This window comes from Dunckerocampus dactyliophorus, chromosome 8 (genome assembly GCF_027744805.1).
Source record: "Dunckerocampus dactyliophorus isolate RoL2022-P2 chromosome 8, RoL_Ddac_1.1, whole genome shotgun sequence".
Lineage (NCBI taxonomy): Eukaryota > Metazoa > Chordata > Actinopteri > Syngnathiformes > Syngnathidae > Dunckerocampus > Dunckerocampus dactyliophorus.
In genome coordinates this window covers 18,623,507-18,649,939 of record NC_072826.1, presented here as the reverse complement: position 1 = coordinate 18,649,939, position 26,433 = coordinate 18,623,507, and the positions used below count along the sequence as shown (strand labels likewise).

At 40.9% G+C, this 26,433-nt stretch overlaps 1 protein-coding gene across 11 annotated transcripts in view; it reads left to right on the top strand.

Moving 5' to 3' along the window:
- kaznb (kazrin, periplakin interacting protein b) overlaps nucleotides 1-26,433 on the top strand; it is a 130,367-nt gene that overhangs the window by 79,189 nt on the left and 24,745 nt on the right. For 9 of the 11 annotated variants that reach the window (XR_008572340.1, XM_054785921.1, XM_054785919.1 and 6 more), the window contains one exon: nucleotides 23,760-23,867. Coding sequence is in view for 10 of the 11 variants with exons in the window: in XM_054785921.1 (XP_054641896.1) it covers nucleotides 23,760-23,867 (108 nt within the window). In the remaining variant the exon portion in view is untranslated. Of the gene's footprint in view, nucleotides 1-6,418; nucleotides 7,197-23,759; nucleotides 23,868-25,329; nucleotides 25,510-26,433 lie in introns of those variants that run through there. The other 2 variants (XM_054785926.1, XM_054785927.1) reach the window with 2 other exon arrangements.

The window sequence follows — 26,433 nt, the reverse complement described above, 5'->3', positions numbered from 1 at the left end:
GTTTTTCTCTTCTTTTAACTTAAAAAGAGCAGCACAGCTTCCGGGCCAACTCGGGAAACATCGGTGTAACACATCCTGTAGCCGTTAAAGTCAGGCCTTCAAAATAAAAGAAGCACGCCAGTAAAATATCAGGGTTGCACTACTGTAGGCAGTGGAATCTTTTTACAAACCTGCTCCCATTTTTATGTTTTGGGTGGAATTTCCCATATTTCCCTCATTTTCATTTATATGCTGAAAAATGTCCTTTATTATGTAATGATGTGATGTCATCAGCAAACAAGTCATATTCCAGCTAGTTATTGATGAACTGTGCACGAAGATGACCCGCAGGCTCCATTTGACTAAAGTGGCTTCAATGGCTGCTCCATCTGTACTCCATTAAGGTCCCGCTATTCAATGTTGAGGCGTAATTCCTGTTAATCTGTGCATCTTTTCCTCATTAGCCGTGTTTTGACCTTTCAGCATGTTACAAAGCCTCCAGAAGGGATTAGCCTTCACCTCCTCCTCATACTGTGCACACTTTATGAATAAATGAAAGTGTGCCAGCACACTTGATGATGTCCAATTGAAGGAGGAATAACCTGTCCATCATCGCCCCTAACATGTTCTTCTCACCACTAGTGTAGCCTCAGCCATGTTGCCGCTGAGTCAAAATGTTCTCTTCAATTACAGCTTATCTTTACAAGCAGCAACGTGGGAATTTGGACGCTTCCAGGGAGCTCAGTCATCTCATGTGGAAAAACACTTTGGACAGTTTGAAAGGCAGACCGTGTGCAATCATTCCCAGTGACATAAGTTGAGCTCTTTGTTATTCCGTGCGGCTACAGGGAACCAAAAATGCTTTTTTGTGTGTTTTGATGCTTGCACCTCCTACGGGCATTGTCCATATTTCTAAATGTGACGAGCGCTCTGTAATACTCTGTAATACGTAAGCGTTAAACTGCAGCATATGCACACAATGATTTATTATATTTTTTTCCCCGTATACGTCTGTTGATGGGAGAATATTTTTAGCTTTGGAGGAAAGAAAGAGAGACAAATGGAAGCACCGCTGAGACAGATGAGGTGGAAGAGGCAGGAAGATCTGAAAGGTTAAAACTTTCAACGGACCAATGAGCTGTGATACAGCAGAGAGCGAGACAGCTAATGAGCGCGCTCTAATGCATCTCTAGGGCTTCATTGGTTTGAATGGCATGGAGAGACAGCTTACTCACCTCCACATGAGCATGTGCGGCGCCAGCCACAACATTAGGTACACACGAGGGGTGTCACGAGACACCTAACCCGAGAGACGAGACGATGCAGGAGATTGGGTCGATGAGAACAAGACGAGACAAGATTTTAACATTCATTTTAAGAAAATTGCGATGAAAACATATAACTGGACAAGCAGGCTTCTTTATTTAACCGAGTCCAAAAACAATGCAGGTGCGTTTTGAAATGTTCATTGTCCCACAAATTGACTCAATGATTATTGTCAACATTTTTTGAGACCAAAGAAACCTCTGTTATGATAATATAGAACAGTGGTTCCCAAACCTTACACAGCGGCGTACCCTTTCAGACATTTGACTTGAAACCATGTACGCCCTACTCCTGCACACTTAAAAAACATAAACCATTTTTAATTCTCATTAAATTGAACTATTAAACATGATTAATTGGTTCATGAATTGTATGTTAAGTAATTCTGGTTAAAAAGTGTGTATTTTGCATGGTCAAATTTTGATAAACGTTTTACATGAACACTGATAAATAGATAAGATGTGGATTTCTCTTGGAGATGAATAAAGTATCATCCTGTAAGTATTTATTTCAGCAGGTAGTTGGGATCCTTGTTTGAAGGGGTTGACCTTGAGCTTCACTTTTGCCCACTTGCAATCGCTATGATTTAAGTGCATATTAATTTGATACCAAATTGAAAGGAAAAGTTGAACAAACATGATAAAGCAGTATGCAAAGTACAAAAATACATACAGTACAAGCAGAGATAAAGCCTCATTTTCAGGGGAATCCCCACTCTCTCATCCTGACGGTTCTCACAGTGTGGGGATTTGAAAATCAATATAAATCAAACCTTGAAGATTAAACACTCTTAATACACACCATAATCATCAAACTTGCTTACCGTACTTATTCGGAAAACTCACACAGAGCAATGGAGAACTTCATGCCATGTCTCCTTCCTTCTTTCTGCTATGACTGTGCACTCTGTGGTATGAGGCGTTCAGTTGCACTCATAATTGTCAGTGTTATGCGCTAATTGTTTGTCATTTTTATTCATGTGCCCCCTATGACAATTGGCGTAGCCCACTTTGGGAACCTTGGATATAGAATATTAATAATAGTAATTATACAGCTCAGTGTTTTTCTTTTGTCTACTTGTCTTTGTCTATTTACGTGAGGGCTGTCCAGCTGTCATTTGATAGTATTTTTAATACAAATAAAAACAACAACATATCTTTAAAGACAAATCTTTGTGTTTTTATTAGTTATTAGTATCAGCATTTTAGCTTTTTTTAGTTATATTATGCCTTTTTGTAAAATATATATACATTTTAAAATCTCTATTAAGGAATTTATATATTAATAAGATAAGCGGCATAGAAAATGGATGGATGGATGTATTCATATTTATAATTGTATTTATTTATGACTAAATAGGCTAACCAAAATTATACCAGTAATATCATTTTTGTATTAAATATAGATAGTAGTATTACAATGATATTTTTACCCCCTCCGTGAATCACCACCTTACCGTGGTGGAGGGGTTTGTGTGCCCGAGTGATCCTAGGAGCTATGTTGTCTGGGGCTATATGCCCCTGGTAGGGTCTCCCAAGGCAAACAGATCCTGGGTGACGGGCCAGACCAAGAGTGATTCAGAAGACCCGTATGAACAAACACACGAGGAGAGGCCGCACCTCGCCCGGAAGTGGGATACCGGGGCCTCACCCTGGAGCCAGGCCTGGGGGAGGGGCTCGCAGGCAAGCGTCTGGTGCTTTCACCCGTGAAACCCGGCCGGGCTCAGCCCGAAGAAGCTACACGGGATCTCCCCCCCGTAGACCCACCACCTGCGGGGGCAAGCATAAGGGTCCGGTGCATTGCGTTTTGGGTGGCAGTCGAGGGCGGGGACCTAGGCGACCTGGTCTTCAGCGACCAAATCTGGTTCTTGGGACATGGAACGTCACTTCTCTGGCGGGGAAGGAGCCCGAACTGGTGAGAGAGGTTGAGACATTCCGACTAGATACTGTATAGTCGGACTCACCTCGACCTACGGTTTGGGTTCTGGATCCAAACTCCTCGAGAGGGGCTGGACCTTGTTCTACTCTGGAGTTGCTGCAGGGGAGAGGCGGCGAGCTGGTGTGGGCTTATTAATAGCCCCCCATCTCGGTGCCTCTGTGTTGGAGTCATCCCCGGTGAACGAGAGGGTCATTTCCCTATGCCTTTGGGTTGGGGAAAGGGTCCTGACTGTCGTTTGTGCGTACGCGCCAAACGGCAGTTCAGAGTACCCAGCCTTCCTGGAGTCCATCAGACGGGTTCTGGAGAGCACCCCATCTGGTGACTCTGTCGTTTTACTGGGAGACTTCAACGCCCATGTGGGCAATGACAGTGTGACCTGGAGGGGCGTGATTGGGAGGAACGGCCTCCCCGATCTGAACCCGTGCGGTGTGATGTTGTTGGACTTCTGTGCGAACCACAGTTTGTCCATCACAAACACCATGTTCCAGCATAAGGATGTCCATAAGTGCACATGGCACCAGGACACCCTAGGCCGCAGGTCTATGATTGACTTTGTAGTCGTATCATCAGACCTGCGTCCGCATGTTTTGGACACACAGGTAAAGAGAGGGGCTGAGCTGTCTACTGATCATCACCTGGTGATGAGTTGGATTAGATGGCAGGGGAGGATGCCGGACAGACCCGGGAGACCCAAACGTGTAGTGAGGGTGTGCTGGGAACGTTTGGCAGAGTCTCCTGTTTGTCGAGTCTTCAGCTCTCACCTCCGGCAGAGCTTCTCCTGCATCCCGGGGGAGGATGAGGATATCGAGTCCGAAAGGGCTCTATTCCGTGCCTCCATTGCTGAGGCAGCCGATCGGAGCTGCGGCCGCAAGGTGGTCGGTGCCAGTCGTGGCGGAAAGCCCCGAACCCGATGGTGGACACCAGAGGTCAGGGCTGCCGTCAAGCTGAAGAAGGAGTCCTATCGAGCATGGATGGCTTGTGGGACTCCTGAAGCAGCTGACAGGTACCTGCAGACCAAGCGGCACGCGGCTTCGGTGGTGGTCGAGGCAAAAACTTGGGTGTGGGAGGAGTTTGGTGAGGCCATGGAACACGACTTTCGGTCGGCCTCGAAGAGGTTCTGGCAAACCTTCCGACGCCTCAGAAAGGGGAAGCAGTGCCCGGTCCACACTGTTTACATTGTGGGGGGCCTGCTGACCTCTGAGGATATAGTTGGGCGGTGGAAGGAATACTTTGAGGCCCTTCTCAATCCCACTGACATACCTTCCATAGAGGAAGCAGAGACTGAGGACACGAACGCGGACAGTTCCATCACCGTGGCTGAGGTATCTGGGGTAGTCAAAATGCTCCCCAGTGGCAAAGCTCCGGGGATGGACGAGTTTCGCCCTGAATTCCTCAAGGCTCTGGATGTTGCGGGACTGTCTTGGCTGACACGTCTCTTCAACATTGCGTGGAAGTCGGGAACAGCACCTCTGGATTGGCAGACTGGGGTGGTGGTCCTCCTTTTCAAGAAGGGTGACCAGAGGGTGTGTTCCAACTATAGGGGGATCACACTCCTCAGCCTCCCTGGGAAAGTCTATTCCAGGGTGCTGGAGAGAAGGGTACGACCGTTAATCGAACCTCGGCTACAGGAGGTGCAATGCGGTTTTCGTCCTGGTCGCGGAACACTGGACCAGCTCTACACCCTTGCAAGGGTCCTGGAAGGTACTTGGGAGTTTGCCCAACCGGTCTACATGTGCTTTGTGGACCTGGAAAAGGCATTCGACCGTGTCCCTCGCAGTGTCCTGTGGGGGGTGCTCCGGGAGTATGGGATTGGTGGCGCGCTACTACGTGCCATTCAGTCCTTGTACAACCGGAGCAGGAGCCTGGTTCGCATTGCCAGTAGTAAGTCAAGCCTGTTTCCGGTGAACGTTGGCCTCCGCCAAGGCTGCCCTTTGTCACCGATTCTGTTTATAATTTTCATGGACAGAATTTCTAGGCGCAGCCAAGGTGTCGAGGGAGTCCAGTTCGGGGGCACTAGGATCTCATCTCTGCTATTTGCAGACGATGTGGTCCTGATGGCCTCATCAGGCTGTGACCTGCAGCGTTTACTGGGACGGTTTGCATCTGAGTGTGAAGCTTCTGGGATGAGACTCAGCACCTCCAAATCCGAGGCCATGGTTGTCAGTCGGAAAAGGGTGGATTGCTCCCTCCGGGTTGGGAATGTGGTCCTGCCCCAGGTGGAGGAGTTCAAGTATCTCGGGGTCTTGTTCACGAGTGAGGGAAGGTTGGAGTGTGAGGTCGATAGGTGGATCGGCGCAGCGTCTGCAGTAATGCGGTCGCTGTACCGGACCGTCGTGGCGAAGAGAGAGCTGAGCCGGAAGGCAAAGCTCTCAATTTACCGTTCGATCTATGTTCCCACCCTCACCTATGGTCATGAGCTTTGGGTCATGACCGAAAGAACGAGATCGCGGATACAAGCGGCTGAAATGAGTTTTCTTCGTAGGGTAGCGGGACTCACCCTAAGAGACAGGGTGAGGAGCTCGGTTATCCGGGACGAGCTCAGAGTAGAGCCGCTGCTCCTTCACATCGAGAGGAGCCAGCTGAGGAGGCTTGGGCATCTAGTCCGGATGCCTTCTCACCTCCCTGGTGAGGTGTTTCGGGCATGCCCAGCCGAGAGAAGGCCCCGGGACACGCTGGAGGGATTTTTTCTCACAGCTGGCCTGGGAACGCCTTGGTGTCCTCCCGGTGGAGCTGGAGGAGGTGGTCGGGGACCGGGAAGTCTGGGCTTCCCTACTGAGACTGCTGCCCCCGCGACCTGGGCCCGGATAAGCGGAGGAAAATGGAATGGAATGGAATGGAATGAATGGAATAATGATAAATTATATACTTGTTATATATTATAATAATTTATTTATTAACATAATAATTATTGGTTATTTGTTATGCATATGTTGTAGTTCATCATAGCTAAGTAGGTTTAATATAAGTAGTAATAATTTCGGACATTAGACATATAATACACTATAAAGTAATAAGAGGGTAACATTAGATTGTTTATCATAATACTTATCATCATTATTCTTAATATAAGTAGTAATATTTATTTTTTTAGACATCAGATATAAAAAAGATAAAAACTTGCATATATTTTTTTTTAGATGTCATTCTTGTATGATTGTATGACTTACTCAGCTATTTATTGATATCTAAATGGGATTATTTAACTGTTTGATACATATATTGTATTCGTTCTCATGAGATTGCATCCCTAATAAAAGTGGTGTGTTGGGTGGAAATAATGTAAATAGAAATAATCTGTTCCAGGTTCAAATTGTCGCCATTGTTCAACTTTTAGTAACTGTACAGGCAATGCTTTAATGTTGCATTTTAACATTTGTAGCTGTTATACACGTTTAAAAAGAAGCTAACGACTGACAATGTTAAGGCTAAAAACCACAGTCTACTCCACAGTCTTTTTTAACTATGTAATAATAAAGTAACATGCTAATGTAAATATAAACAATAGAAAAAAATAGGTCAAATTTCCCAATTGTACAACTTTAAAGTGATCACACTGCTATAAGTGACTCTAAACGTGCAGCGTGTGAGTGTGTGTCCAGTGTTGTAGCATGCCATCTGCTGACGTGATGGTGTGATTGCCGGAGCAACCAGCAGGGGGTTGTGGGCGGGACCATCCAGAGGCTAAGCTTTAGTCGAGGCTTTATGAGGGAAGAAGTAGAGGAGAGTAGGGATGAAAGTGATGCTAGAGGCTGATTCCTGTGCTAATCTGTAGCACATCTGGGCATACCACTATAAACTCATGCCACACACACACACACACACGCATGCACGCACACTACGACTGGGTTAACAGTGGAGAGGAAGGGCGGACATGGACTTTGTGTTACGTGCCGAGAAGATGCCCAGACCTAGTTGTATACCGTGGGACCTGCATGGGTCTGAGAAGCATAGAGGTAAAGCAGACTCACCTTTGACCTCTGTGTGTGTATGCGTGTGCGGTGATTTGATGAGTTTGTGTTTGGGGAACCTTGTGTTGAAATGTGCATGCATGCACACGGACTGTGCTGTAAAATTAACCTTGTGATCCTCAATATGTGGATGACCAATGCATGTGTGTGTGTTTGTGTGTGTGTGGACGGATTGATGGATGATACTTTCCAAATAATGTTTGTGACATTGTGGATGAATCAGTAGCCTCTTTCACACAGAAATCCTGCAAAATGTCAGCAGTACATCCTATACAGCCTGCATTTATTTGTGCCTGTTCCTTGTTCCTTGAGGCAGCATCTTGACTGTGTAAACTTTCACACAGCATCCCACAATCACATAATTACATGTGTTGCTATGTCTAATGCGATGTACAGTGTCAAATAAGAGCGTGTGCTCTTCTCCGGGCATTGTGGATTACCCTTACTCACAGGTGGCATCCTGCCTCTGTTACAGCTCTGATACTACCTCAGAAGGTAGAAATTGCCAGGTCTACCTGCCATGTCCACCCATCCAGCCATTGTTTATGCCGCTTATCCTAATTAGAATCGCGGGGGTATGCTGGAGCCTATCACAGCTCACTTTGGGCGAGAGGCGGGGCTACTTGCCATGTCGGTGCTGTTTATTCAGAACAGCTACATGAAAGAAGGCAAGAGAAGTGAGTGTCCCTGTCCTGGCATTGTGCAATAGCCTTACACACAGGCAGCATCCCACCTCTGTTACGGCTCTGATGCTACCTAAAAAGGTGGAAAATTGCCAGCTCGACTTCATCATCCAGACTTGAAGTAAGAGAACCTTAGGTGGAAACACAATACACAACAAGCAGAGGGAGCAAAAAACAAAATCAGAGCATGAAAGTAGGGAATGGATCATGACAATACCCTGTCAGTGCTGCTTATACAGAACAGCGACAGGAAAAAGGCATAAAAAAGACTTTTTCAAGCCGTATGAAAGGGGCTATTATGCATGTGCCCTGCATTTGGGTCACAAGTGGAAGTAACTGTTTGGAGAAGTTCCCAGAAACACAATGAAGATGCTGATGGTGATGGTGCTGTGTTTCTCGTTGACTTTATAGTCAATACAGAGCAGCAATTCAAATGTACAATTTTTCCGCATTTTCAGTGTTGCTGTTCTGTCTAAACAGCACTGACACGGAACGGGGAGACGATAGTAGTCTTGGCAATTTTCCACCCTCAGAGGTGGGACGCTGCACTTATGTGAAGAAGTATTATTGGCTGTCGCACATGCAGGAATTGGTAAAAGACAATTTTGAGTAGCATCAACTTGTCTGGGAGGACTTTGTACAAGATTTTGGAGATTGTCTGTGGGACTTTTGGTCCATTTTTTGGTCAGAGTCACTGATACTAGACCGTCAAGGTCAAGTTCTTCCACACGAAACCCTCTCTGAAGTACTCTCTTCAAGTACTTGGTGGAATAACAAGATAGTGACTTAAATCAACTACTGAACTTTTGTTCTGCAATGTGCTTGTTTAGTTTTCAAAGGCGGATCTCGGAACCCTCTTGGCACTCTTTGCTTTTCTTCAGTGTTGTGATGCAAGTGTAAGCAAAATGAAATAGACACCTCAGGCTATCTGTCTGAGGCTGCAGCTTCTTTGTCATGGGTGAAAAACTGGTGGAATCTAAAGAATCTTTAACTTAAAAAAAGGCCTTCAATTTAAACTTCTGACTTGCTTTAAAGGGATAGTTCGGATTTTTTGACATGAAGTTGTATGACACCCCCATCAGCATTGTACTACACCAATAGTGACTTACCCCCCTAATTGGTCCCGTGAGTCCAGTTCTGGTCGGAGATCCGTGACGAGAAACGTAGTTCTGCTTAGTTGCTGGGGCCATTTAAGTAACGAGTTTGGCTTCTCAAAACAAAATGCGTTCAAGAGAGTAATACATTTGCATCACAAAAATGCCTCCTCAAAAAAAATCAAACCTCACAAAACGCTCAGCGTTATATTTGTCTCCCGCCATATCCCTGCGCACTGTTGCCTGTGCATTCATGTGTGTGTGATGAAGATGCTCGCATCTTCTTCAGGTGTGGAACGCATACGTAAACAAGATGGCCGCGGAGCATTTTGTTGGAGCGTTGTCTGCTGAGGGCAATCTTGGGAATGTTTGTCAACAGGGAAGCTCTTTAACTAAGAATGGTCATCCTAAGACTATCCATTCATGCCTCTTGAGGTTCTTCTGCCTCTCGGAGACAAAACGTGGAAGTGAAAAATTATAAATATTATTATTGTTGAAGTAGTAAAAATAAAAGGTCACAAGGGTATTGGCCTGAATTTGCATTAGGGGCAAGTTCCATACTGCCCTATCAGATCCTGTAGATGTGTTGTATTTAATTAGAAAAATAATAATATGCATGAATAATCCTTACGGTGGTGTTTTTTTAAGTCACATGCTAGCTGTCAATTGTCCGACTCTCCTTTCTCTGCTTTGTTGTGCAGCAGAGCCAATGTAATGGCACAGTATGGTGTTGTGTGGTATGGTTTATTTGTTTCAGGTTACAAGTTACATGAATGAACATCACATGTTTACATTTGCACAATTCAACATGTACGAAAAGGAGTTGGAAGAAGCGGAGCTTGATTAATCCTACCCCTTTATCCATGTGTTTTAATATACAGGTAATTCACGCACAACATGTCTTTTACATGTTGACAGTTACAATATTCCAGTTGCTTGCATTTAGTCATGTAGCAATCGATAGCTAGCTTATGCAGTGATGAAGAAATACAGTATAGTAATCACAACTGATGTATGACACTTTTCTATACGGAGCAGTGTCTTGCCAATGTTTGTCAGCAGGGAGCTCATTAATTAAGCAAACGAACATCCCAAGTGGATCCAGTTGTTATTCTGCCTCTGGGATACAAACAGAAAGTGCAGAAATGTGGTTGTTGTTCAAGTATTTTTCAGCCGACGGCCAGAAAACATTTAATAAATGTTAAAAAGGGTAGAAAAGTAAAAAGCAAGTAAGGGTACTGACTTTGACATCTAAAGCAGTAGCAATTAGGGGCAAGTTCTGCAGTGCCCCACCAGACCCAGATGATGGCACTGTTTTTACTGAATAGCATTTGCAATTCAGCATTCGCAACACCACACATTTTTGGCTTTTAGGCCAAATAATAAATGTCTCAGAATATAGGCGTTTTTTATGGCTTAAAACTGCTCTAAAAGCGACATCTATTAGTGTGCAGTTGCATCATCACCTCTTTTTGCGTCTCGCGTAAAAAAAAGTATGGGATTGGGCGTTCGGGATAATAAAAACATGAATACATCTTTGGTATTGAATGAGTTATAAGTGTGCTTTATCTTTTTCACGGATTTCAATGACATCCACAAGTGTGAAAACTCCATGTTCCATGATTTTCAGACAGCTCAAAAACATGACATCATGGCAAAGTCTGCCTCTTTTGTCAATGAGTCACATAAGCCTGCCTTCATTTACAACTTGCGCACACGGCTCTGCGTTACGCACCGTGGGAAATTCAGGAGTCTGGATGGGAGAAAACGAATAAGGGAAACGTGCGTAATTCCAAACACATAGAAAAACACTGACGTGCAAACGGGAGAATAGGTTCCATAGACTCTTTGTTGTTTGCGTGCTTGCTACATTGTGCAGTTGGACAAGAAGTTAAAGGTTAAAAAGCAATATCAGTAAGAGAAGAGTGCAGTAGTTTTATGGCTGTGTCGTATTCAAGTGTGTAGAAGCAGATGTGGAGAATAGTAGCATGTCTGCAATCCATTTTCTAATCCTTCACTTCTTGCATTTTCTTTTCTCTTTGGCTGCTTTTCCTTGTCTCCTCTCTCGGGACGAAGCCTCGGCGGGTCCCAGCCATGTCAGTCGGTCATGCAAAACCAGCGAGGAGGCAGCGGTGGCGGTTAGCGTTGTGGCAACCAACCGGCAGGGGCTATTAGAGGCACCGTGACAGTGTGAGGCTAGAGAGTATCTATCTATCACCAAGGGAGCACTGATGCTGGAGGGGAATCTTAATAGCCACGAGGAAAAAGTCTAAGAGGAGACGAATGAGATGAGTTGAGGGATTTGGGGGTTTTAATCCATGGAGAAGAGCTGATTGATGAAGGGAAGTAGGGAAGGAGGAGGCTAAAGAGTGCTGCCACTGCTTGAGCTAATGAGACAGCATCAATCACTCAGTGGAGCACTAATACAGGAAGCTATTGTCTGGGAGACAGGTGTCCACCTTCCGACTGTCTCCTGGTGTGTGCTGGTCCCTGTGTGACAGCAAAGTGACATCAATTTATTAGCAGGCTTGTCACTGTGAATGGCAACAGGCTGATAAAGCTGCAAATGATTAGGAGTGTAACTTGGGCCATAATCACTGTTCGGTACGTACTTCAGTTTTAAGGTCTCGCTTCAGTTAATTTTGGATGCAGTAAAGCATGGGTGTCCAACCTTTTTCCACCAAGGGCCACATACCGAAAAATGAAAAGATGCAAAGGCCACTTGGTTATTTTGTAAACCAACACATGTGGTAGATATGCGAAGATGTTTTGTTTTATATCTCACTCTCTCAGCGTTGTGATATACTGTAGGTGAAAATGCATATTATTAGTACAAACTTCAGTCTTTGCTTTTTCCCACCCATTATGCAAATATTTGAACTTTCTTCTAAAATAATCTTCATCAATTTTCTTTTCATAATATGTTGACTTTATTCCCATAATGCAACTTTTTCCCCAACCTAATTTTATTAAATGCAATGTATCATTTAAAATGACAACTTTATTTTGTTTGTTTGCTTCTCAGAATATTATGACTTTTAAAAAATAGCATATTTTTTCTTTTATTTTTTCAACTCAAAAATGAATGCCTCATCATATTTATGCGTTTATTCTTGTAAAGTTGTGACTTTTTTTTCTTGGTAGAGTACAACTTTTTTCTCAATATTTTGACTTTATTTTTTTTTAAATTTTCCAACTATTTTAACTTTTTTCCTGTAAATTTTCTTTTCAGAATTAGTTTATTCCCATAACATTTTGACTTAATTACATTTTATTATTTCATTATAACTTTTTTCACAACTTAATAAAAAAAAAAACTTAATTCACTGTTTTGTTTTTCATAATATTATGACTTTTAAAAAATAGTGTCTTTTTTCTTGAGCATTTCAACTTTATGGTACGAAATTGTTATTGTTATTTTTGCTCATATTACTACGATGTTATCCTCGTAAAATTATTTTAATTTTTTCTTGTTAAATTAACATGTTTTTCTCTTAATATTTTGACTTTATTCTTGTAAAATTACTGCCATTTTTGCTATTGTTTTTTTTGTTGTTGTTGTTGTTTTTAGTTGTTAGAGCTGCAGGCTAATAAAAAAAAAATAAAAATAAAAAAAGCCACAGGCTTCAAATGGCCCCCTGGCCGCACTTGGGACACCTGTGAAGTAAGGGAACAAATGCAAAACGTTAAAACTGTTTAGCTTTTTCCATAAACGGCTTTAATGATTTATAAAATGAAACCTAAAAAGAAGGCAAACTGCCACCAGACAATTCTGCAAAAAATCTAATTAATAAAAAATAAGAACATAATTCACTAAATAAATATGACATTGTATGCTGCAGTATGAAATAGTCGGCACACTTCTGTACTCTACCAAGAAATGAGCTTCCAAATACATGTACTGCAACACCGTTAGTAATGATGGTTGTTGTCAACACTATGATTAGTGGTGGATGATGCAATCCTGCTAGCTCCTCCCCCTCTAAACCCCATGGCGGAGCTTGACCTTCACCTTCAAAAAATTCTTGAAAAACTTCACGTCAGCAGCGATGCGGACTGTAGAGCTGTGAATGGTCACCTTTTTTTCATACATCATTTCCAGTTTTCCAAAAAATCAGCAAGAACAAAAGAATCAGTGAGCAAAACAAGGAGCATACAGTAAAAGTCTTTCAAAAAAGGTTGATTCCAGCTCCAGCAGCGATCTGGATGTCGCTTCAGTCGCCACATTGTCAGAAGGGCTGGCGCAGTGACTACACCGTAGCATTATGACGCCTTAAGGCGGCAATGGAAAGAGTTTTTGTTTTCTGGGGAGCTAAACATCTACTTCACCATCACTGTCAACCTCTGCTTTCGGTGTTTCATGGACACCTGTTTTGTGAGCAAAGCAAAGTTTGATGCCATATATCCAATATTTATCCAATCATATCCAATATCCTATTTTTCCTTACTGTTTCCTGCTAATGTCTGCGTGGAGTTTGCATGTTCTCCCCGTGCATGCGTGGTTTTCCTCCCACATTCCAAAAACATGCATGTTAGGTTAATTGGAGACTCTAAATTGTCCATAGGTATGAATGTGAGTGTGAATGGTTGTTTGTCTATATGTGCCCTGCCATTGGCTGGCGACCAGTCCAGGGTGTACCCCGCCAGCTGGGATAGGCTCCAGCATACAATGGGGCATAGAAAAAGAAAGAATGGATGGATGGATGTTTCCTGATAACCAGTAGCACGTAATCGGTTGAGGAAAGAAAAAATATGTTATTCTTTAGAAGTTGTAATGTTATGAGAAACAAACAACAAAATAAAGTTGTCATTTTTGGAAAATTATTGTGGGGAAAAGTTATATTATGGGAATAAAGTCCAAATATTATAAAAAGAAATAATATTACAAAACGTTTTTATGAAGATTGTTTTAAGAAGAAAGAACATTAAAAAAAATACAAAAAAAGGCCGAAATTCATACTGATAATAGACTTTTTCACCCTGTATCACAAAGCTGAAATGCAGTTTGTTCTTAAAATATATACCACTTCTAAGCATAGCTACATGTCTATTACAAATGATCAAAGTGGCCCTTGCATCCTTTCCTTTTTCAGTATGTGGCCCTCGGTGGAAAAGGTTTGGACACCCCTGCTATGTGTGTTGTCTGTCTGTGTCTCCTATAGCTGACTTGCAATGGTGGCATTACACATTCACATGTTGCTCATTTTAGAGAAGGTGAATGAGATTTTCCTCCTGCCATGTTGTAAAATGTCATCACTTTGTCACAAAATGTTATTTTTCTGGATGGAGAGAGTCGAAAAACTCTTTCTTTAAATACCGCAAGCCTTTTAAAAAAGCTGCAGCGAAATGCATGACGACGAGCAGTCCAGTGCAGCGAGCAGTGTGTTTATAGAGCGTATAAAATACAGCCGCTAGTTTTCACTTCCTCACCGAGAGGATGTTAGATTACAAAATGCTTCGCTATACAATGGAAGTCATTCTTTCAATTTCTCCTAAATAAAACTAAGTGATGATCTCCTCCTTGCAGTGTAGTGGAAGAGCAGAGTCAGCAGGGAGACAATGACCTTAAAGATTTAGCACTTATTGTCACACTAGCTGGTGTGTGTGTGTGTGTGTGTGTGTGTGTAGCTTTACAAGGTCATTCTGTTTTATTTGTTGTAAGGCAATTTGGCTCCAACCAGTTCATCATGTCACTATACTATCATCATGTCACTAATTCTTCCTACGAAGATCACAGCTTTTTTACTCTGCCTGCACCCTCACAGCTTCTCAAGTTGTTACTGTGGTATTGCTAATGCATGGTACTGGTAAATACCTACCTAACTACTTACTAACTGCACTACTAAATGATATACTAGTGAACTATAATGGATATGTGACCCGTTTATTTTTGAAAATAAAATGCACTCCTATGACAAAATATAGTAATCCCTCGTTTATCACGGTTAAACTGCTTCCAAACCACGACAGTGATAAGTGAATTTCCGCGAAGTAGGATTCATTTTTTTAAATGGAATATTTTTGTACTTAGAGCATAGAAAACCTGTTCACTTCTAAATACGGTTTGTAGCATTATTAGAGCCCTCAAGATGTGAAACAACACCCCAATAGTCACTTTTACGTTTGTTTAACCAATATAGTAGACATAATAATATAAAATAAGACATCTTTGACATGAATAAGACGTAACATAGACTCACACGTTAGCATTGACAGCATACTCCCTGCGGTGGCTATTGTCTCATCAGTATAACGTTGCTGACACCTAGCGACCAGTGTAGAATACGTCTGTAATCTAATGCCACTGTTTGTGGTTAAGGAGAGACTCATGATGCACTTCAGTCGCTTTAGTGACAAGCGGAGAACACATCTGCAGTGAACATTCACACAGGAGCTGCTGTCGGCCACAACTCACGCCAGTCACTGCACTCTCCACACTGCTAACACTCAGCTAAACGCCGTCAACTCTAGCTAGCTGACATCACATGCGTCACTTCGTAGGCCCCACTCCTTAATGGAAAACTGCCCATCATCCAAAATCCTTATGTGAGACATGAACATACATATGTTTCTCTTTTCTGTGCGTTCTACATCTATAAAAACAGATGAAAAGAGGCAGCTAAGAATACGCGTAATGGGACGCACCTATTTTGCCTATAAAGCCTTCAGAAAAAACCTTCAAAAAGTGCCAACTACGCTCCATTTACATATAATGTGACGTGCAAGCTACAATGACATTGTTATTATTGTTGTTATTAACATTATTACGCTGGAGAACTACGTTACTGGCATAGTGACACCTCGCCACACCACACCGGCTAACTGCTAGCCAGCTAGCGACTAGCTTCACCACCATTTGCTCACAGTGCTTCAGCTCACAATGCCTCAGGTCGCTACTAAAAAAGGTAACTCTACATATATGGGTGCTGCCACCGCCGCTGCAGCGTTTTTGTTTTTGAGTTTGGATACGTTAACGCTAGGTGTAACATTCCTTTATATGTTTCTATGTGAAATCAATGTGCCCAGGATGGAAGTTCCTGTAATGCTTAAAATGACCAAAATACAGCAAAATACTGTAAGCATTACATGTTATCATGAATGTACCTGTTGCTACATGGTTACAGCATGGATATAAAAGCTTGTTGGAGCTTTTTGGAGGTGGGGTTTAGACTTTGTAGGTCGAATACGTGTGTCCCATTACGTGCATTAATGAGCTTGCCTCTTTTATCGGTTTTTATATCTTTAGAACGCACAGAAAAGAGAAAGTCATGGGCTTATATCTCACATAAACATTGTGGTTGGTGGGCAAAATTCCCCAAAAAAGTGCAGTTTTCCTTTTAAGGCACACACAAGTCACAGATATTACACTACAATTCGCATCTTCTGAATGCCTTATTTGTATTTTTGTTCATTTAGTCATTTTTATGCTTGAAAATGCTTAACTTAGTCCAATGTTATGTCAAATTTTATGAAAAATGCATACTTACTTGCTTGTAATAGGCCGTAGTCAGCCACAAAATTTATCATTATTTAATTTATTTTATTTTATTTTTTTTATTTGTTAAAAACCTTGATAGAGTCAAGCTGCAAAATTCGAACCTCAACGTGGCAAGGGACTGAAAATATTGTGTGTTGTGCTGGATGATGATGGATGATGAAAATAGTGGAATTGTAACATAGTTTTGTGAGATTTCTTACTAAATTCCTGTACCAAACAGTATGCTTTTGAAGCTAGCTAATTTTCATGGTAGGAGAATTAATTTTTAATTAATTTTCTTGCAGTAAAAGATGATCCAAGTCTTTTCCAACCGGGGTGCAAGAGGTAATTTTAAGGCAATTGAAACTAAACAATTTTAGATTAACATAAATGTATTTCTTTCTCTTGAAATTTGCTGTTGTCGGGTGTGCAAGAACATATTCCTTCTCATTTTAGGAGTGTGGGACTTAGGAAAGGGTCGTAACTTGTGTTATAATTCTTAATTAATCTCATAGAAGGTAAAAAGTCACATGTTATGGTAGCAAAGGGGAAAATATTTTATGTTTTCATATATTTTGTAGTCTTTTGTTTCTCTATTTAGATTGTTTATATGTATTATTTATATTACATTACTATAGATGATTATTTCATTTTCGTATTAATTTTAATCCCCAGAGGGAAATGTAATAGTGCAAAAAAAATTGTTAAGGCAAAAGTAATGCATTTGCAATTGACAAAATCATGATGTCCCTGTGAGCATTAAAATAAAACTCAAGTAAAAACGCAGCTGTAATTGTGCAGTAGCTTGCTGTTTCCTCACTACAGCAGCACAAGGCTGATCACCTCTAGCATTTTTTACAGTCGACATGCACGGTTTACTTCGTGTTTTTATATCAGTGAAGCATGTTTCAGTCTTTTTCATGCTGTGACATATAAAAAGCGCTACATTACAGATTCAGTTTGAACAGAGCGTGCAGGTTTCACCACGCTGGTCTGAGAGCAGCTAACAAGCTAGTTTTAGTTGTATTATTGATATGCACGTTCCTTCTAACGAGGCCTCACAGTGTAGTGCATCACATCATAAAAGATCTCAGCAGCCCTCCTCCTCATCCTGACTCCAAAGGGAGCTTTAGTGTTTCTCTGTATTCTGCAGCGTGATGAGTCCTTTTCTCACTGGAACCCTTTAATCTTTTATTACACTCTCATTCCCTCCCTTTAACTCCTTGCACATCTTCAGTGGAGCCTCAAAAGTTTGTTAGTGGATTCTGAACGTTTAGATACTACGGTAGGAAGCCATGGAGATAGTATTAGTCTGTTCCAGGGTCAAACTGTTGTCATGCTAAAGCGCTTTTACGGACTTTTATAACCTTACAAGTTTAAAAACAAGTTTGTTGCTGTTATTATTATATTTTTATTATGCTTTGCAAATGCAGACAGAGGTTAATGCACGTGCCTGTGAGGTGACTGTCTTCACATGAAGACAAACCACAGCTGCTGACATTTCTTGCTCTTCTTTTTATTGCTGACCAGTTCGTTGCCATGTCTTACTGAGCGGCCGATACAGAGCACTTCCTGTTCTATGTTTATCATCACGGTTGTCTCCCTTTGCCATCAAAGAAAAAAAAAAAGCGCACACTTATGGAGGAAATACCTCAGACGCTCACTGAGCTACGTCAGCAGGCAGGACGCCGTGCAACTCCAAGTATGAAGTTCAGAGGTCATGATGACTGTAAACACATTTTTTGCAAATACACGGAGCAACATATACTCAAGTACTGGATGAGGGATTTGGTTATTATTTTAGAAATCTGACTGTATATGCTGATGTAATGATCTTATAACATGCTTTTTCTATGCTTAAAAAAAATGACACTCAACTCTACTCATTACTAAACTTACAAATCCACACAAAAACAAATGTCTTGTTCAAGAATTTGGCATGTCTCCATTCCCAGGCTTGTGATCTCACATTTTCCGGTCAAAACACTGAGTCGGGTCAGCTGCTACCATTTCTGAAGCTTTGGCAGCTTCTTTTTTTCCATTTTTTTCTAAGCTGGAGTTTTTCCAGAGGCAGCTTTTCCTGCTTAATCTTCCCTTGAAAATCCAGCCCTCATCTCGCTGTTGTGGTCCAGCAAGGCTCGTGTGGGCTTGGGCCAGGGTGGCCATGACCAGCTGTGACCTGCAGCATTAACCAGATGATGTCGTATGGAATGTTTGTGTGCAGTTTCTGTTGCACTTTTGCATCAATTGTCTGTTGGGCAAACTGTGTAATTGTTTGAAATCCGCCGTTGCTCTTTTGACATGGTTTTAATGATATGGAAATGAAGCAGCGGCAGTGAAAAAACAGGGAGGCCAATCCGACATGAGCATGTTGGATTAAGTCGTGTTGCTAATTCTCCACATTGATTATGGAGAATGTGCTTTATCATCAGCTGAGCCACAAAGATAATGGCTCCAAATCCTACCTCTCCTCTGCCAGTGTGATGGATGATGTATTTGTTTATTCTTTATCATTCTGTAGATACAACGTTACAATACACTGCAGTAAAAAAAAAAGAGTGCCATATGTTGGCAAGCTTCTCTGGTCATTTTCTTGCTGTTTATGTTAGCATCTGCTTGGGGAAAACATGCATGCAATTAAGATCTCATTCATTGTATTGTTTATTTTTTACTGAGCAGCCAGGACCTATCCTATAATCTCCGTTGGGCATTTTCTGTGTGGAGTTTGCATGTTCTCCCCATGCGTGTGTGGGTTTCCTCCGGGTACTCCGGTTTCCTCCCACATCCAAAAACATGCATGTTAGGTTAATTGGTGACTCTAAATTGTCCATAGGTATGAATGTGAGTGTGAATGGTTGGTTGTCTATATGTGCCCTGCCATTTGCTGGCGACCAGTCCAGGGTGTACCCCGCCTGTCGCCCAAAGTCAACTGGAATAGCCTCCAGCATGCCCCCGTGACCCTAATGAGAAGAAGCCGCATAGACAATGGATGGATGGAATATTTTTAAAAGTCTAATATATTTTTGCTGGACATTTTCTTAATATTTGGTTAGATACATACATTAGAATTATTATTAGTGTTATCTTTGTATTCTGGAATGGTGCACACAAACAAACGTTTTTTGTGGAAAAGAAAATGAGAACGCAAGGTGTAGAAGCCAATGAGGCATTTGAGTGCAGAGCATAATGAGCAAAGTAAAAAGAGTTTCAGCATCCTCTCATCCTCCTACTCAAATCGTTCATCCTAAGCGGGAGACATCATCACCCTCATCTTTCTCCCCTGTGGAGTAATGGATGTGTCCCTGAGGGGGCTTTTTGTCTCTACGGGTCCTGATGTGGGTCCTTGCAGAATCCTAATGTGATGTAATGGCAGTGTTGATTGATTGTGAGCACACGCTCACAACACCCGTAGAGATAAAAAAAAAAACTTTTCCAGCTCCAGGCAGGTAAAAATGTCTTTTTTTTTCTTTGATTTAGGTTTATTTTGGGTGGTATAAAGAAAAATATGGCACACAGCTTCAATTTCAATGTGTCCCTGAAGAGAGATGAGAAAGTGACTTTGTTGGGGTGTAAAAAAAAAAAAAAAAAAAGTACTCTTTGTGAGTATTTCACCTCAGCACTGCACATATGATATGACACTTTTACAGCCACTTTTTTGCTCCAATAGCCTGATTTGGTCGCTCTTTCTCCTTCATAAAGGAGATTTAGAGTCAACGAGGCTGAGGAGATGGAAAAGTGAGTGAGCTCTCTGTGAAACGTTAGAACCTGATTCTATTGCATTAGCCGCGCACAAACACCCATCAAGTTAAACACTGATTACATATCTTCCAAGTCAATCTATTTTCTTTGACTTCACTTCAAAATGCAATGATCTGAAAAATAGACACGTCATTTGCTTGGGATTTGATATTGCATGAAGTTGTTTACAGCATCCATCCATCCATCTTCTATGCCGCTTATCCACACTAGGGTCGTGGGAATGTGCTGGAGCCTATACCAGCTGACTTTGGGTGAGAGGCACGGTGCACCCTGGGTTGGTCGCAAGCCAATTGCAGGGCAATGTTTACAGCAATAAAGTGATATTTTGAAAGTTTAAACAAGTTGGTAATGGTAATGGTGGTGGTTTAATTTTATTTGAACATGCAAACAAGTTACAGTGGAATACATCACATGCAGTAGTTCAGTTCGCGGTTCCACATGTCCAAAAGGAGTAGGAGTAGTCCCATGACTAACTAAATTAGCTGTGGTATTACGAGCATAATAATAATTAAAAACATTTTAATTGTATGCATTTTTATGCAACTGATTTTTATTTTTATTACATGTTTCATTTTTTTTAAAGGGGAAAAAAATTATATGAGAATCAATTGGGGAAAAAGTCACAATATTAGGAGAATAAACCTGCAGTTTTATTAGGAAAGTCACAATATTAGGAGAATAAACTGAATTTTATGAGGAAAAAGTCACATTATAAGAATAAACCCACAATTTTATGAGGAAAAAGTCACAAGATTATATGAGATTTTATGAGAAGTACGTACGGGTGTCACAAAATTAAAACATGATGAGATTTCTCATTCAGGAAAAAAATAAATAATAATAAATAAAAAATAAATCAATTAATCACACGATAAATGAAAATGAACTGCCTTGATATATGACCATATGCATGCATGTCTGTTTTTCTCTTATCTTGCCTCCAAACAAGTAGGAAGAGGGTTCATTCTGTTTTCAGCCCCTGGGCATGTTTGCTTTATAAAACAACAGCTTGAACAAAGTGAGCCCTCTCCTCAGTCATATAGTCTCTTTGTCTCTGTGAGGGGAGTCGGGGCTGCTAGCATACACTCAGCAGAAGGGTGTTGCCTCGTGAGGAATAATGCAAGGTAACGTAGTAGAAGTTAGGAGGGAAAAAGATGCTTGCAAAGCCAAATGGGAATGTTTTGGCTTCAAACCAAATGAGCAAGGTGAGCTCATCAACACAAACGAGCCAGTATGATGAATTTGTGCAAAAGTGGTGGCAATGCAACGAACTTCCCCACCAAAAACATAACCACCGACCCAGTTTGCCCATAGGGAAAAAAAACTACCCATTGCATTTCAAGAAATGCTGCAAATATTTTGAATGACCATATCATTACTGGTAATGGTAACGGTTTTAATATATTTCAAACATGCATACAGGTTACATTTGAATACTTCACGTTACAATTCACAATTCCACATGTACGAAAAGGCGTAGGAAGAAGCAAAGCTTATTTTATCCTACCCCCCTTTCCGTTTTACATCAATTGCTAATACATTTGTTCACTTCCTCTATTCAACATGTACGATTTACCAAATCTGAAATAGCATAAGAAAATGATCATGATGTATAACAATGTGTTACAGTAGAGTTGAGGTTTGGAGATCAATATATCATTTGACATTCCCTCCACTCTTATTGTTTCTGTTGATGTAGTTCCAAGTTTCTTTTTTTATGTTATTATGTTATTGTTTGATAATTCTTCCATATAGTAAAAGCAGTTGTTTCTAGTATATAAAAAAAAACATCCTCCAATCTAATTGTCTGGGCAGCAAAAGATTTCCACTTCCAGGTCTTCCTGTCCTGCAATCTTTCGTGTTATATCGTGAATGTCATTGAATGTAGAAAAATTGGGTTTTTATAATCCCAGTACTTCCTATTGAGCAGGCACTTGTAACTTGGTAGTGATGTCAAATGTTTATTCAGTGCAATCCTTCCAACTGCATTGTTCTTTGTTCATGAGTTGTAGCCTCCATTTTCCTTGTTGTCATGGTGATGTGATCTTTAATATTCATCCAGACCCTTCATATCTTTGACACCAAGCACTCTGGTCTCTTCTGGACCTCCATTTAGCTTGATGTATATTTTGCAGTTGGCGCTCCAAGTGCCTTGAATCTTTCCCTGGTTCCTGAAGTTAGTATTATGATATATTATCCTAACAGTGTTTAATTTGCTCTCAAAATAATGTTTACAATAATATAGTTTATATAATAATTTGGACAATAAACATTTCAAAATGCATCTGCATTGTTTTGTGAATAAAAAAGTCTGTTTGTCCAGTCATATATTTTTGATTGTACTTTTGCTAAAAATAATGTTAAAATCCCATCCCGTTTCGTTCTCGTAAACCCAAGCTCATGTATCGTCTTGTCTCGTGAACTGAGTGACTTGTGACACCCCTACAATTGAGATATACTTCTAGTCGAAACAAAACACAGCAATACAAGAATACAGTTGTAAGAATTACATGGATAAAAAGTGGTTAATTACATGACTAGAGCTGTATGTACACTTTTAAGAGAAAAAAGCGAAAAATAGAAAAGTTATTTATTTGTATTCGATATTGCATGAAAATGTTTCAGTCATAATTTGAAGGTTTCAAAAAAAAAGTTCACTTTCTAACTAAATTAGCTGTAATATTACAAGGATGATAATAATACAATGGTAATTTTACACACTTTTTAAAACTGATTATTGTTACATTTTTGAATGTTTTAATGAGAGAACAAAGATAAGTCACGTTGGACTGTAAGTTGCATTTTTGGGGGGAAATTTATTTTATAAAATCAAACACCAAGAACAGACATTTCATCTTGAAAGGCAAGTTGTAGTAATAATACAATGAAGAACAACAGGCTAAATAGGCGTCAGTTAACGTAACGTGACTAGGTGGTATGTTAACATAACATATAAACAGTTATTCAGATAACTATAACCCAAACAACATAACAAATAGTTTACTTTCAGCTTGTAATCTGCAGAATATGATTTTCTTTTGGGGGCATTTGTGTTCAGTCTTTCGCAATTGTCTTTTTAAGTTGATGTTTACATTGTACATTTTCAGTGGTACAGGAGTGATAGGCGTAGCAGATATCGAAACAAGCCTACAGAGCCCTCTCGTGGCTGTCAGTGTGGGAAAAAAACATCTATAAGTCACTCCGGAGTATAAGTCGCAGGACCAGGCAAACCATGAAAAACGTGCCACTTCTTGTCTGGAAAATACAATAAATTAGCAGCAATATAAAGGATAACTGTGTTCAAATGTTGTCATATTATGTGGGAGAAAAACCATGTGACCATATTGGAATCTAAGCACCTTTATGGTGTTTATTATACATACAAGTATATGGAGGTTTATGAACAATTACAGGATGCCTTGTATGGTTTACTTCTAGAATGGTAGTGCTGTAAGCATGTTTTCCTATAACGTCAAGCTGCTTTGATAGCCACTTGAATGTTTTTGCCTCTAAAGTCACTGACTTCCCATTTCAGATCCCTCAGTGCATCACAGACAGAAGACGGTGATGACGGACATGTGCTACCCTGCAGAGATATCCAGCTTGATGGACTTCGGCTCTCCTGACTGCTCGCTGGGCAAAGGTACGTCGCTGCAGGGAGAGAGAGGCGTTGCCGTGGTGACGGCAGGTAGTGTGTGCGGGGATTTATCACGGTACTTAAAGGAGACGAAGGTTACATCAGGAGCAAACGTGTCTGCAAAGGTGTCTTGTGCTGTCCACCTCAGAGAGAAAAGAAGAGTGCAGCTTTGAATAAGGCTATTGCCTGCTTTTATCTGAATACAAGCAATTGCACTAGAGTCACATCAGTAAAAGTCCTCATCATTATAAAAAAAATACACGTTTTGCAGTAAAGCTTGGTTGCAATTACACTATACATACTGTACAAATAGCTATTGATCACATATTTGTTGGTGCATAATCAATACCTTTTTGTTCGTTGTCTCCATTGTTGTCCTGGATAGTCCTGATGCACTATTATACTGTACGCCATATTACAGAAATAAAGTCCTTTTAAGAGAGCCAAAACTACCAGATTTATTTGGAATTCATACTATATACATGTATATATTTCTAATACTTTTTTCAAGAATAACAATGCAAATTCTTTGAGGAGAAACATCACAGTTTTATCAGAATAAACTCAAAACATTATCAGAAAAAGTAAAATATATTAAAAAAAATATAGATAATAATAGATTTGCAGAACAACCAGACTTAGTTGTAATTTTATATACTATATATATATTTATAATATTTTTAAAACAATTTAATTTTTCGGAGGAAAAAAGGCGCAATTTTAGGAGTCAATGTATTAGCAGAACAAAGTCAATTATAAGGGGAAAAAAATGGCAATACTCCCAGAACAAACCCAAAATGTATACAATATAAGATAACTTAGTTGTGAAACTAAACTTTGTCACAATTTTCTGAGAATAAACTCGAAATTGTATGAGGAAAAGTCATAGTACCATGAGAATAAAATCATTGTAATGTAATGTTAAAAAGTCACAATATTACTTGTAATTCCTTGTAATTGATATATATATATATATATATAAAATTTATATATACTGTACATAAATACACAAATAAAATTGTATTATATAATATTGTGAGATGGATAAAAAGTCAATAGTTTTGCCATAAAAAGTTTTGCCATTTTAACCAAACCAGGAAGTACTCTTGTAATTAACAGATGGACATTAACAGATTTATTTATGACTTTAGGTAACAACTTTGCCTTGGTGGAGGTCATTCTAGTCATTTTGCCCTTCTGCCAGATTGAGGAAGTGAGAAAACTGGTGTCATTGTGGGGTCAGAGCGTCTTCACAGTTCTGAAGTCTACTGTTGTCCATCAGGGGGTGTAAGTGTTCTTCTGACTCACCTGTCTTGTTGTCCACACCTGAGGCTTCAACTACACTTCACCCTCCCCCTCCTGGTCTTCTGGGTGTGTCCCTTCAAACAACAAGACACTCTCTCTCAGGGGACGACTACTTCCTGGTTAGCTTGTCTTTCCAGGGGCGGGGCCTCTGAGGTGCTCACACTCATACAGGTGCTTGTGCTGTGTCGTGTTGAACGCACCAGCCGGTGTGTGGGTTTTTTGTTGTTGTTTGTTTTTGCCTTTCACCTGCTATGAGAGCTTACACCGGATCTGACAGTGGAGCCAAGCCGAGCCAGGGCCCACGAGGCCATGAGGCCATCTGACAGGGAGGAAGGGAAGGCTGGTGAGTGACGTACACACTCAAGGTCCAGAAAGACGCTTGTTTGTGTGTGTGTGTGTGTGTGTGTGTTGGCGGGACGTTGCCGGCCGTAAAAGCGAGAGTGTCGAGCATGTTCAAGTTCAATGGTGTCATGACTGATTGTGTGAGAGATGACATGGAGTCCAGTACTGTTTTACTCCATTACATTTCAGGTGTAACTGCATTCATTTTGTATTCATGTCAATTAATCACGTTGTATGATAGTGTAACTTCAACAATGACATCATCTCACAATTTGAAATGATTATACAAGTATAACTGTTTTATTTGGGTCTGCTAGGTCTAATAATATTTAGCTTTTAATCCTAAACAGGGAACTCATTCAAATATATTGTATATCATTAAATCGAATATATGAATAACAATTACACCTGGACACTCTAGGCTGCGGGTCTACAGTATGACCAAATTTTTAGTCTTATCATCAGACTTGCGTCTGCATTTTTTGGACAAACAGGTGAAGGGCTGAGCTGTCAACTGCACCACCTGGTGCTGAGTTGAAATACTGACGGGGGAGGATGCCGGACAGACCTGGCAGGCCAAAGCGTAAAGTGGGCGTGTGATGGGAACGCTTTGCAGAGTCTCTCGTTCGTTGGGTCTCTTAACACTGGCAGAGCTTCACTTGCATCCCGGGGGAGGACGAGGAGATAGAGTCCGAATTGGCCGTATTCTGTTCCTGTGGTCTTAAGGTGGTTGGTGTCAATTTTGTCCCGATGGTGGACACCAGAGGTTGGGGGGATGTAAAGCTGAAGGAGTCTTACAGAGCATGGATGGCTTGTGGGATTTCTGAAGCAGCTTACGGGTACTGGCGGGCTAATCAGCATGCGGCTTTGACAGTGTTGAGAAAAAAACTCTGGTGTAGAAGGAATTTGGCGAGGCCATAGAGCA